This window comes from Lemur catta, chromosome 8 (assembly GCF_020740605.2).
Source record: "Lemur catta isolate mLemCat1 chromosome 8, mLemCat1.pri, whole genome shotgun sequence".
Taxonomy (NCBI): domain Eukaryota; kingdom Metazoa; phylum Chordata; class Mammalia; order Primates; family Lemuridae; genus Lemur; species Lemur catta.
In genome coordinates, this window is record NC_059135.1 from 34,477,051 (window position 1) to 34,489,420 (window position 12,370).

The 12,370-nt window shown below is 39.7% G+C and overlaps 2 protein-coding genes across 3 annotated transcripts in view; one reads left to right on the forward strand and one right to left on the reverse strand.

Moving 5' to 3' along the window:
* Nucleotides 1–3,150: 3,150 nt before the first annotated feature.
* GTF3C3 (general transcription factor IIIC subunit 3) overlaps nt 3,151–12,370 on the forward strand; it is a 31,100-nt gene continuing 21,880 nt past the window's right edge. Inside the window, exons 1-5 of the mRNA XM_045558977.1 lie at nt 3,151–3,422; nt 4,466–4,577; nt 8,921–9,108; nt 10,274–10,397; nt 11,701–11,892. Of these exons, the coding sequence (XP_045414933.1) occupies nt 3,321–3,422; nt 4,466–4,577; nt 8,921–9,108; nt 10,274–10,397; nt 11,701–11,892 (718 nt within the window). The 5' untranslated portion in view covers nt 3,151–3,320. The remainder of the gene's footprint in view (nt 3,423–4,465; nt 4,578–8,920; nt 9,109–10,273; nt 10,398–11,700; nt 11,893–12,370) is intronic.
* Nucleotides 3,232–12,370, reverse strand: part of CCDC150 (coiled-coil domain containing 150) — a 108,014-nt gene continuing 98,875 nt past the window's right edge. Inside the window, exons 30-31 of one of the 2 annotated variants that reach the window (XR_006736785.1) lie at nt 12,109–12,247; nt 3,232–3,353 (exon numbers count right to left, since the gene is read on the reverse strand). The gene's annotated coding sequence lies outside the window, so the exon portion shown is untranslated. The remainder of the gene's footprint in view (nt 3,354–12,108; nt 12,248–12,370) is intronic. The other variant, XR_006736786.1, reaches the window with a different exon arrangement.

Below are 12,370 nucleotides of genomic sequence, written 5' to 3' on the forward strand. Positions count from 1 at the left end.
AATGCCTAGCATGTAGCAAGTGTTCAATAGTTACTTGTTGAATTGAAGTAAACATGTGCTATTCAGCTGTTCTTCATACCATTAATGGAAGCTGCTTTTAGTTAATGTCAAGATTTTTTTTTTTTTGCTATTTAAAAATATAATTATTGATCTATTCCTTATAAAAGTAGAACTTATTCAGATAAATGGTAGAGTGGCAGGGAGTGTTTCACCACTGTTGAGTTCCATTCAAATAGTAGTGACTGGTTTTCCCTTTCTCACCACCATCCCTGCTCTGGGTGTCAAGACCTCCACAAAGGGCATGCTTGTGTTTCAGGGCCTTTGAAAAGAAAAGGCATCTGCGTGGGGCATTTAGCTATGAGCTTGCAAAGCTTTAGGGTAGGGACATGCATTTTTAAGCTGGAAAATTCCTCATAATTGGCAGTAGCTGACAATGGAAGCCCGTACCTCACGCTGACTCGAGTTCCTTAATGGTAGTGCTATTTGCAGTTGGGGAAGGCCAGCTCTTCACTGTATGTGACTATTCAGTACACCTGGTCCCAGACAGCCTATGCTAATAGTTCTCCACCACTGCCCTATCATTTTGGTAATCAAAACCTTCCTACACACATTCCTAAAGCCCAATGGGGAAGTGATTTCACTCTTGGCCGAGAATAACTGGTAGAAAATAGCAGAAGTATAGTGTTTTCTCCAATTGAAATAAATGTTTTGCAGGTGTTCTAGGCTCTCAAGGAGTCCGTGGTACTCCTCTATATAAGTCCTTGGCAGCTTCTCAACACTGACTCTGCTCCTCTTCAACGAGTACCCCATTCCCTAGAGCCTGGCCTGTTGTTCCTTGCCTGAGATCTGGGGTGGTCTAGAACTGGTAAGAGTGTGAGGTTTTATCCTACTTGTAAGCTACACACCAGCCTTACGCATTTTCATCAATCCTGGCAGACACATGAGATGCCTGTGTCTGAGACAACTGACTGATATTCATGGTGTGGCAGGCAGCATGAGTTTTACATTCACATCAGTTCTCCTTATTCCCCAAGTGTCATGAGGGTCATATGAATGTGGGTGCAAGGGTATGCTGGGCACAAGTGGGTTCATGCCAAAGGTGAGGAACCCCAAACTTAGGAAGTCCTCACTCTTATTATGATGGGACTGCTAGCAAACATGTCCAACCTCTGCGCCAGAGGAAAATGTTATCTTTATTATACCAGTCAGAAAACAAATTTGCTCCCTGCCCCAGAAGGAGACAATATTTCTGTTTTAAAGGCTATTTGTTCTATAAACATCCTTGAAAAGATAGCCCAGAAGAAAGCTCTCACAAGCTTCTACAGAAAAGTGAAAGACTCGTAGAAAAACAGCCTCCCCAAAGGGTCATAGACCATCCTGGCTCCTCCCCTGGACAGGGAGAAAGAATGGAGTCATCTTTTCTCTCTGTACTCTCTTAATTCTATGGCCATGGTATAAATTTGATGTGCTGCTTCCTTCAGAATTTCCATTTTGATTCTCAAAAATCATTCTGACAGTATTTTCATTACTGCTATAACAATTTCACTTCATTTCAAGGAAATGATGCCTCTGACTTACCAGGGATCAAATCACTTACAAGGGATTGGGGAAAAGAAAAATGGATTAAACTTTCAAGATATTGTGCTACATTCTGACTTCTAAAAGAACTTTCATATCATTAAGGTGTTCTATAGCAGAAAAACTATCCTATTCTTCACAACATGAATCCGTATCTCCAGAATTGTTTTTCCGTATTCCAGAAAGCCAAACAAGCTAGCCTAAGCCATCTGGGTCTTAGGAGAGTGTTTTCCTTGTCAGGTAACCATCTCTCCTCACTTTAATTCTTTTTTTCCCCCTAGCAGAGTTAGGACTTCCTCTTACATGCAGTTCCCTAACTGCCTGGAGAAACTTAGGAGAGAATCTCCCTAAAAGTGATTTCTGTGGATTACCTTAACACACCCCACCCTGCTCACCTTCCCTATTTTATACCCAGGTAAGACACTGAGGATCCTTCCTCATGAGAAAGGGGATAATTTCTAATTGTGAGATTTTTTTCCTCTCACCTGGCAATCTGGCTCTTGCAGATCCTAGCCCCTCATTCTGCCATTCTACCACTGATTATCCTCACCTGGATTCTAATATCGATGGCTAGGTGATAGGCTACCTGTCACTTGTCTCTAATTACCTGATATTGACTTGCATTCCCTATACTTCAACTCCTTTGCCCGAAGTCCCAAAGGCACTTTCAATTCCATCCAATTTAATCACAAATGTGTTTTGAGCACAAATTATTAGGCTATAGAGTAGGATTTACAGCCACACATCAGGTAGTGGTGTTCTCAAGATGTTCACAGCTAGTGTCTGTAGAATGAGATAAGCAGAGAAATATTTACAATACAAAGTAAAATACAAATCACGAGAGTGTGCAGGAGTTGAAAAATAGTGCCATTGAGGGCAGGCAGTATATCATTCTGATCCCAAGTATGGGATTTGGAGAAACCAGGGTTCAAATCCTGACTCTGCTACTTATTAGATAAGAGACTTTGGCATTAATGGCAATAACAACATCCACTTCTAAGGATTATTTTGAGATATGTATGTAATTTATATAAACGGTAGATGGCCTATAGTAAATGGGTAACCGTGTATGGTAACCATATCTAGTATATGGTTCTTTCTACAAATTTGACTGTTAGAAGAAAACTTGGGTGGGAGTTAGAAGTGGAACATGAAGCCCAGATGAACTTCTTTACAGACTGAGGAGCCTGAGGAAAGGGAGAGTCCGAAGATTCGTGGAAAAAGAGGAAATTGAAGGTCCTGGAGGGGTGGGATTTAATGCGTAAATTGCGGGAGAACTGGAAAGTGAAACATGCACATGGCAGAGCAAATCGTTTGGTTAAATTAAGGGAAAAAAGTCACTACAGCAAAGACTAATTTAAAAAACATTCGGAAAAGAAAATGGACTGGAGAATGAAATAAACATCTTCGTGAAGAATGGAAGGAAATTAGCTAGATTAAAGAAAATCTCTTCAAAGTCCATTTTTTTTCAACTGCCTAATATTCTTAATGCAGGAAGCCCGAGGGAGCCAGCGGGAGCGAGCCGGGCGCGCTGCGACTCCGCCCCGAGGTCCCGCCCCCGGCGGGCGGAAGTAGGCTCCGGCCTGGTGCGCACTCGGAACCCGACCGCTGCGAGTGCGGCGCGGGCCGGGCGAGTTTTCCAGAAGGACGCCGGGTCCCTGCTCGCTGCGGCCCGGCGTGAGGTAGAGTCTGGGAGCTGCTGCTCTTCCGGTTCGGTGTCTTAACAGACTGACCTTGCAGACATGTCGGGGTTCAGCCCGGAACTCATCGACTACCTGGAAGGGAAAATCTCCTTTGAGGAGTTCGAAAGGCGGAGAGAAGAGAGAAAAACCCGCGAGAAGAAAGTGAGATGCTAGGCAGGGTGCTCTTCAGTTGCTCCTCGCCCTAATGCGCTTAGAGATGTGGAGGACCCAGATGAACCCTTTCGCTGTGATGAAGCGGCCTGGGAACTCCAGCAGCTTCTTCCCTGTCTTACAGAAACTGGATCTCACCCCTCCCTCATCACTGTGCTAAGCTCCTTTTAAAAATGTTTTTCCCCACCTGAAAGCTTTTGTCTCTGTGGTAACCTCTTACTTATTCCTTTTGCCTAATACTTAATTTTTATTTGAGGGTAGCTTAGTGCCGCTAGGTGAAATGGGGGGCGGGGTGAGGAGAAGAGTTTGGTGCCATGCAATATCTGGTTCTAGTCCTGCCTTTGCCGCTAAGTCGTTTTGTGACCGTGAGTGGGCAACTCACCTCTTTTGTTTAGGCCTCAGTTTCTCTACTTCTAAGCTGGAGTTGTTGAGCTCCCATTTTTGAGGAGTTTCCCGCTGGTGTGATATAATCTCCTACCAAAAACGTAGTTATTGTCTAATAACAAAATCTTAACGGATACCTGTTTTTTTCATACGTACTCATACTTTTCTCATCCGACAGGTGGGGATACGCACCACTATACTAACGAGGACATACTTAGGAATACCTGAACTTTCCGTATTTCTCACTTATTTGAAGCCCAAGAGAAAATAAAATTGAACCTTTTGAAGTTAGCTGGTGGATTCTTTCCTAATCATGGGACAGTATTAGGATACTATGTGTAGATTAATGAAATCATTAACATATTATTAATAATTGTTTTACAAATACCTGAGACCGAGGGGTAAAACCTAAGTACTTTGAAATGCTTTGGCAGTATTCAAATTTAGATTCCACATACTATGTATATGTGTAGAGCTGCAGTTTTATAGAAATAGAAAATAAGGCAAATGCCTTATTCTGTTATATAAATGGCCCAGCCATGGTCACAAAAAGAGTAGTGGCAAAGCTAGGACTAGAACAAGATACTTTGATTGGAGAGAGCTAGATTTGCATTAGTTTTTGGACTCATTAAATACATTTTCAATCATAGAGTCTTCAGGAAAAAGGAAAGTTATCAGCTGAAGAAAGTCAAGATGACTCTGAAGTTCCATCATCATCAGGAATTGACTCTACCAAATCCCAAGACAAAGATGTCAATGAAGGTATGTTAAGATTAGTTGCTACCTGCATTAAATGTTAAGAGTATCTAAGCAAAGTAATTTAGTGAAAACATCATTTTGTCATTGCAATGATATTCTGTTGTTGATTATCTGGTTTATCAGGAGCATAATGCTTGGTGCTCAATAAATACTTGTTGAGTTACTGAATATGGTGATGGTTATTTTTGTGAGTTCCAGTGATGGAAAAGTGTTTAAAATTGACACAAGTATTTGTTTGGGAACCTTTTTACAATCATTATTTTAAATTGGCCCTCTAAGTTGGTGACTAATTACTTCCAGACTATCCTCCCCCAGATTGTAATGAATTAATAGTTCTATACAAAGTGGCTTCCAAACCACAGCTTTGGTTATAGGGAGATAAGATAGAAATGATAGAGTGGAAGGCCAACTGGTTGCCCAGATGGGACCTTACACACACAGTATCTTGGTATGCTACCTCATTCTAGGATCCAGTTCTTTGCTTTGCGTGTCCAGATATTAAATTTGGTTAGTGCACCCAGACTAATTAAACTCGTCAGGGACTAATTGATGAACTAGTATGTAAATTTACTAATTTCTGGTGACTGATAGTCCTTCTTGGTGCTTACAATGCTGGTAATAGCTCAGGGTATCCATTTACTACCCATGTCAAATTTCTTTGGTTGCTGAACTGTCCATTAGAATATAGCTTCATGTATACTATCTGAGAACTAAACAAAACTTTTTAGTTCTCGGGGGGTAGAAGTAGAGGCTGGCTGTTTTTGCTCTAAGCAAATAAGCCTTTACACAGAGAATACATGCTCATAGGATGGGCAGAAAACAGACTGACTTTGTTCCTACCTCTCTGGACCAAGTGGGGAAGAAGCGGCAAAGAGCCAGGAAAACTGGGGTTACAGTTTCTTACTTTGCTAGGCAAGTGGGGTGGAAAAGGGGGCTGAAGTTGTTCTGATAACCTGTGGGTCCTTCTTTACCTACTCAGGGGAGGAGCTGCTCTTCTATTATCAGGTCTTTAAGGTGCAGCTGTAGCAGCAGGCACAACTGCGTCCCTGTCAGCCTTGTTGCCTAAAGCTGCCACCAGGCCCTCCCTAAAATATGGGTTACCTGAGTCCAGTTCAGGCTCCTCATGAGCAGTCAGACACATAGGACTGGCTGGCCTCAGCTCAAGTAATCCTATCAGACCTTTTAAGATACAAAGCTTGTAATGTCCTAGGAAGGAACTGTCCCAGAACTCTACCAAGACTTTTGGTGAGTGTGAGCATGTCTTCACAGCAGAAGAAGGGGTCAGTTTTGAACGAGCTTTGGCAAAGTCTGCTAATTGGAATATATGGCCATTGTCTTTTTCCTCCTGGATATTGCCGAATACCACTGCTAAATTCTTGCTTTTGAGCTGCTTTCCAGCACATCATGCAGTTAGGGTCGTCTTTTATTTTCAATTCATTGTTGCTGAGATATAAAACTACAATTAATTTTTATATATTGACCTTGTATCCGGCAACTTTGCTAAATTCATGTATTTTCACAGTTTATATGTAGATTCTTTTGGATCTTCTACTTACATAACCATGTCATCTGTAAGTAATGAAAATTTTATTTCTTCCTTGCCATCTTTATGGCTTTTATTTCTCTTTATTGCACTGGCTAGGACCTCCAGTAAAATATTGAACTGGAAGTGGTGATAGCAGGCATCTTTGTTTCATTCTTGGTAACTTTCTATAGTTCATCATTAACTGTGTTTGTGGAAAGTTCTTTGTAGATACTCTTCAAGAAATTAAAGATACTCCCTTTCATTTTCAGTTGACTAAGAATTTTTATTAGGAATGGATGTTGTATTTTACACAATGCTGCTTTTTATCTGTCAAGATGGATCATATGATTCTTTTTACTCTGTTGTTCCTGTGATAAATTTTACACATTTCATCTTTAATTTGGATGTACAAGATTCTTGAATATGATTCTTTTTTTTTTTTTTTGAGGCAGAGTCTCACTCTGTTATCCCGGCTAGAATGCCGTGGCGTCAGCCTAGCTCACGGCAACCTCAAACTCCTGGGCTCAAGCAATCTTTCTGCCTCAGCCTCCCGAGTAGCCCGGACCACAGGCATGTGCCACCATGCCCGGCTAATTTTTTCTATATATTTTTAGTTGTCCTGCTAATTTCTTTCAATTTTTTTTTTTTTCTAGTAGAGATGGGGCCTTGCTCTTGCTCAGGCTGGTATCGAACTGCTGACCTTGAGTGATCCACCCGCCTCGGCCTCCCAGAGTGCTAGGATTACAGGCGTGAGCCACCGCGCCTGGCCCTTGAATATGATTCTTATGACTTCATAATATTTATTGATCAGAACACGTGGCTTTTTAAATCTGTTCTTCATTAAACATTGATTGTCTCATTTATCCAGCATCTTTGAGGTTCGAAGTATTTCACAGAAGTGAATAAGCTTGAGGGGTTTTTTTGGGGTGTGTGTGTGTGTTTGAGATAGGGTCTTGCTTTGTTGCCCAGGCTAGAGTGCAGTGGCGTCATCATAGCTCACTGCAACCTCATATTTCTGGGCTCAAGTGATCCTCCCGCTTCAGTCACCTCAGTATCTGGGGCTATAGGTGCTCACCACCACGCCTGGCTAATTTTTCTAGTTTTTAGAGACAGGGTCTCACTCTTGCACAGACTGATTTCAAACTCCTGACTTCAAGTGATCCTTTTGCCTTGGCCTCCCAAAGTGCTAGGATTGCAGGCATGAGCCACTGAACCCGGCCAGGGTTTTGAATACAGCACACACACACGTATTAAAAGTGTTAACTATTAGGCCGGGCGCGGTGGCTCACGCCTGTAATCCTAGCACTCTGGGAGGCCGAGGCGGGCGGATCGTTTGAGCTCAGGAGTTCGAGACCAGCCTGAGCAAGAGCGAGACCCTGTCTCTACTAAACATAACAAGAAATTATACGGACAGCTAAAAATATATATAGAAAAATTAGCCGGGCATGGTGGCGCATGCCTATAGTCCCAGCTACTCGGGAGGCTGAGGCAGGAGGATTGCCTGAGCCCGGGAGTCTGAGGTTGCTGTGAGCTAGGCTGACACCATGGCACTCACTCTAGCCCAGGCAACAGAGTAAGACTCTGTCTCAAAAAAAAAAAAAGTTAACTATTTTGTTGGAGCTTTTCTAAAATGTATTACATGTCTATTTTGGTCTGTTTTCTGTTGCTTATAACAGAATACCTGAAACTGGGTAATTTTTAAGGAGAAAGAAGTTATTTCTTAGGGAGGCTAAGAAGTCCAAGGTTGAGGGACCGCATGTGGTAAGGACCTTCTTGGTGGTGGGCACTCCAGAGTCCTGAGGTGGTGCAGTGTATCACATTGCAAAGAGGGCTGAGCGTGCTGGCTCAGGTCTCTAGTCCTCTTATAAAGACACCAGTCCCACTCCCCTGTTAACCCATTTGCCTATGAATGCATTCATCCATTCATCCATTCTCCTCTTAAAGGCCCTGCCTTTCAATACTGCCACATTGGGGGTTAAATTTCAACATGAGTTTTGGAGGAGACAAATATTCAAATGATAGCAATGTCTCTGCTTTGTTTAACAGAAAATTGCCTTCTGTACTTAACCTTCTCTTGATCATTCAAGGTCATGATTATGAATATACAAAAATCATTGTACTGTAGTGGTGTCCTCTAAGATACAAATGAAGTATGTCATGTTATTTTGTTCCTGAAATAATCTATTTTAATACTAATGGTAGCATTTTGTGAGCTTTCACTGATATGCTAGGCATTATTCTAAGCATGCATATATGTAAAAATATACATAGGCACTCATTTCGTTCTCAGAGTAGCCCTATAAGGCAGACATTATTATTAACCCATTTTTACAAATGAGGAAACTGATATATAGAGAGCTTCAGTGATTCGTCCAAGGTTATGCAGCCTAGTGATAGATGGAGATAAAGCTTGAAACCAGGTAGCTTGGCTCTAGAGCCCTTACATTAACAGAGGCTATACCACTATACCACCTGGGTTCTGTACCACCAGGCTTCTTTAGTTCTTAGGTCTATACCGTGTAATTTTTTTTGTTGTTTTGTTTTTGTTTTTTTTCCTCTCTCCTTTTAACTATTACTGTATGTGCCCCGATTTTCCAGGTAATTTTGCCTGTATATCTGGAGGAGCCCTAAAGGATGAGTTAGCCATTCCTACAGAGCAAAATATGTGGCTTTGTGACAGCCTTCTTTGGGTTGTTTTTTGGGGGTGTTCATTTACTGTTTTTTACTTTCAAATTTGGTGTTACTGGGGTAGAAATTTATACTCCAGAAAATACTATTTTTCATTTTTTTTTTCAACCTCAACCAATGTCTTTTTTCTCAGGAGAAACATCAGATGGAGTGAGTAAGTCAGTTCACAAGGTCTTTGCTTCCATGCTTGGAGAGAATGAAGATGATGAGGAGGAAGAGGAAGAAGAGGAGGAAGAGGAAGAAACACCTGAGCAACCCACTGCAGGCGATGTATTTGTATTGGAGATGGTTCTCAATCGTGAAACCAAGAAAATGATGAAGGTAAATTGTTACTTATTTTGGTGTTTATAAACAGAATGTAAGAAAGTGACATAGTAATTGAAAAAGAAATCTTTATAGTCAGGAAACAATTCAAACTATAGGAAAGGAATACTATGGGACTACTGACATTTGTTTCTTATGTTTCCTTTTAGAGAATTTTTATGTAAAATCTTTATTATATATGTCAAAACAGATTGTAATTTTGCTTTTCAAAGGGCCATATTATAACTCAATTTTTTTTTAACCAGGTTCAGTCTGAGTGGATAAATTTGCAAGAGGGAGGATCTTTGGTAGATTATGTCATAATAAGTTTCCTGGCTCATAAATCCATTTTGCAACATCCAGTTCTACATTTGTTATTATTCTAATTAGTAATTTAGTAATTCCTGACCACTTTGGTTTTTGCTTTCTTCATATATTTTACTGTACTTTGAGCTTTGCACTGTAGGAAGGCTTTTTTTTTTTCTTTTTTTGGAGATAGAGTCTCACTCTGTTGCCCAGGCTAGAGTGCCGTGGCATCAGCCTAGCTCACAGCAACCTCAAACTCCTGGGCTCAAGCAATCCTTCTGCCTCAGCCTCCCGAGTAGCTGGGACTACAGGCATGGGCCACCATGCCGAGCTATTTTTTGTGTGTATATATATATATATATGTATGTGTATATATATATATATATATATATGTATAGATATGTGTGTGTGTGTGTGTGTGTGTGTGTATATATATATATATATTTAGTTGCCATATAATTTCTTTCTATTTTTAATAGAGATGGGGTCTCTCTCTGGCTCAGGCTGGTCTCAAACTCCTGAGCTCAAACGATCCACCCGCCTTGGCCTCCCAGAGTGCTAGGATTACAGACATGAGCCACCGTGCCCGGCCTGTAGGAAGGCTTTTTAAAAACTTTCTGAAGTGCTTCTCTTTAGAGAGTATCATAGAATAGTTTTGTTCTTTCCTGCAATTGAGTTTTAGACTTTTTCGTGCAGTGTAGACTTTCAGGCTAAAGAGTTAGTTAAAATTGTAATCATTTGGTTCTGAGTTTAGAAAATTGAAAAAGTTTAAAGGGAAATTTCAGTTTCATTATATTCTGTATTTATTAAAAGAGTTGGAATTGACATCTAAGACTTTACTATATTTTAATGTAAATGTCATTTTTCTTCCATACAGGAGAAAAGGCCTCGGAGTAAACTTCCAAGAGCTCTGAGAGGTCTCATGGGTGAAGCCAACATTCGCTTTGCTCGAGGAGAACGTGAAGAGGCAATATTGATGTGCATGGAAATCATAAGACAAGGTGTGTTCTGTGGAGACTTTATTGATAATAGCAGTTTAGTAGTTTCACTTTTAAAAGAAATGGAAGAGTTCTTTGTTATACTATTTGGAAAATATATCCAGAAGCTTGGAGGTGATTGTGGTAATAGTAATTTCTACTTTTTATATGAAAATGAAAATCACAGAGTATGATTCAGTGGAATATTAATATTTATTGAATTCTTACAGGCTCTTTTTTTCATTTGTTTTTTAATGTTTCATTTTAGGGGTTTTAGACTTTTTTATTGTTAGTCTTCTTTAAATATGACAAACATATTATGTTAAAACCACTTGAAGAACATTCTTTTTTCTTCCATTTTCCAAAGTAGGCAGTGCTAGATTATTTTAATCTATTTTTTGGTAAAAGACACAATTTAAACTTGTCATCTTATCTCTCAAACAGCACATCTTGGTCATATTGAAGGACATCTTCTGATTGATTTTTTTTTACTAATTACTCATATTATTTTGCTTCTCTGGTGTGTTGCCAAATAATGCCTTGCAGAGTGGCTTGGGTAGTTGTAATATAGGGAACTTTTAATTTATCTTTTCCATATTTTGGCATTTCCTTTTAGTTGGGCGAGGGTCCTTTTAGAGGTCTTGTTATGATTTCCTGGCTTATTCCTTAGGGTAATTTGAGGCTACTGCTTTTTCTTATTTATTCCTTCAGAAATAAGACTTAACAAACTTTTTCCTTTGGTGTATTTCATTTGGTTCCTACTTTCCAGTATTATCTGTTCCTTTATTTCAGTTTATAATTATTTACTTTAGACAGAAATCTTAGATTTTAATACCTTGTAATCTTTGAATTTTGTTTCAGAAACAGTATTTCAGAAATGTAGATTAGCTACTCACTTTGATATCCTGGGTTTAGGTGCTGCTCGGGTGTGATCCATCCATTCACACCATACTCCTTGGCATGGGAGCTAGATCATGGAGATTCAGCACCACTTGATGGGCTGATGCTTATTGGGATTAACTTGCTGAGTTATTGAGCTATGTGTAGTCTTAGCAAAGGGGGATTTTCATGAGGAACTTGTGGCAGAGAGTACAATTGTTCATGAAATTACACTTTGCTTTGAGAAAATAAAGACTTAAAAATGTATGAAAATGAAGCAAATATGACCTAGGGTGTGTTCTAAATTCCATTAAAGAGTATAATTCTGCTAGAGTGATTTAAAGAGTTCATGTATTAAAAAAAGACCCACAGTTTGAACCATAGGATTGACTTCAGCTCAAAACTCTTCTCTCAGGCAATGGAATTTATTTTTTTAAATTTGTTTCAGCTCCTTTGGCTTATGAGCCATTCTCTACTCTTGCCATGATATATGAGGACCAAGGTGACATGGAGAAATCATTGCAGTTTGAGTTGATTGCTGCACATTTAAATCCCAGTGACACAGAAGAATGGGTTAGACTGGCAGAAATGTCTCTGGAACAAGACAATATTAAGCAGGCTATTTTTTGCTATACAAAAGGTAATTAAAATATTTTCCTCACTTTGATGTTACATAATAGGTTTTTTGATAATTGCACTTGATACTCTGGGTTGTGATATTGGCTGAAATATATTTGTTTCTTATATTTTGTAATACCAGAGGTAAATAATTGGGGTCTCTCTGCTATCACATTTATCAGTGACTTTTTTAATATTGTGAGATAATATAACAGGAAAGTTGGTAGATGAACAGTACCTTCAGTTTTCCACAGAGATCTTTGTTGGTTCTAAGCTGTTCCTTAAGAGTTACTGTCAGAAAACAGTGACCAAGTGAAGAAGATTAATATGGAGATTCGGGTTCTATCTGGTCTTGGATCAAACTTAGTTGAGAGTTCCTGTGAAGATAGATTTATCGCAGAATAACTCCCTTGGTTCCATTAGAGAATTAAAGTGTTTGTTAAATTTTCTGAGATGATGGGTCACACCTGGGTATAAGGCACCCCTTTTTGTGATAATTT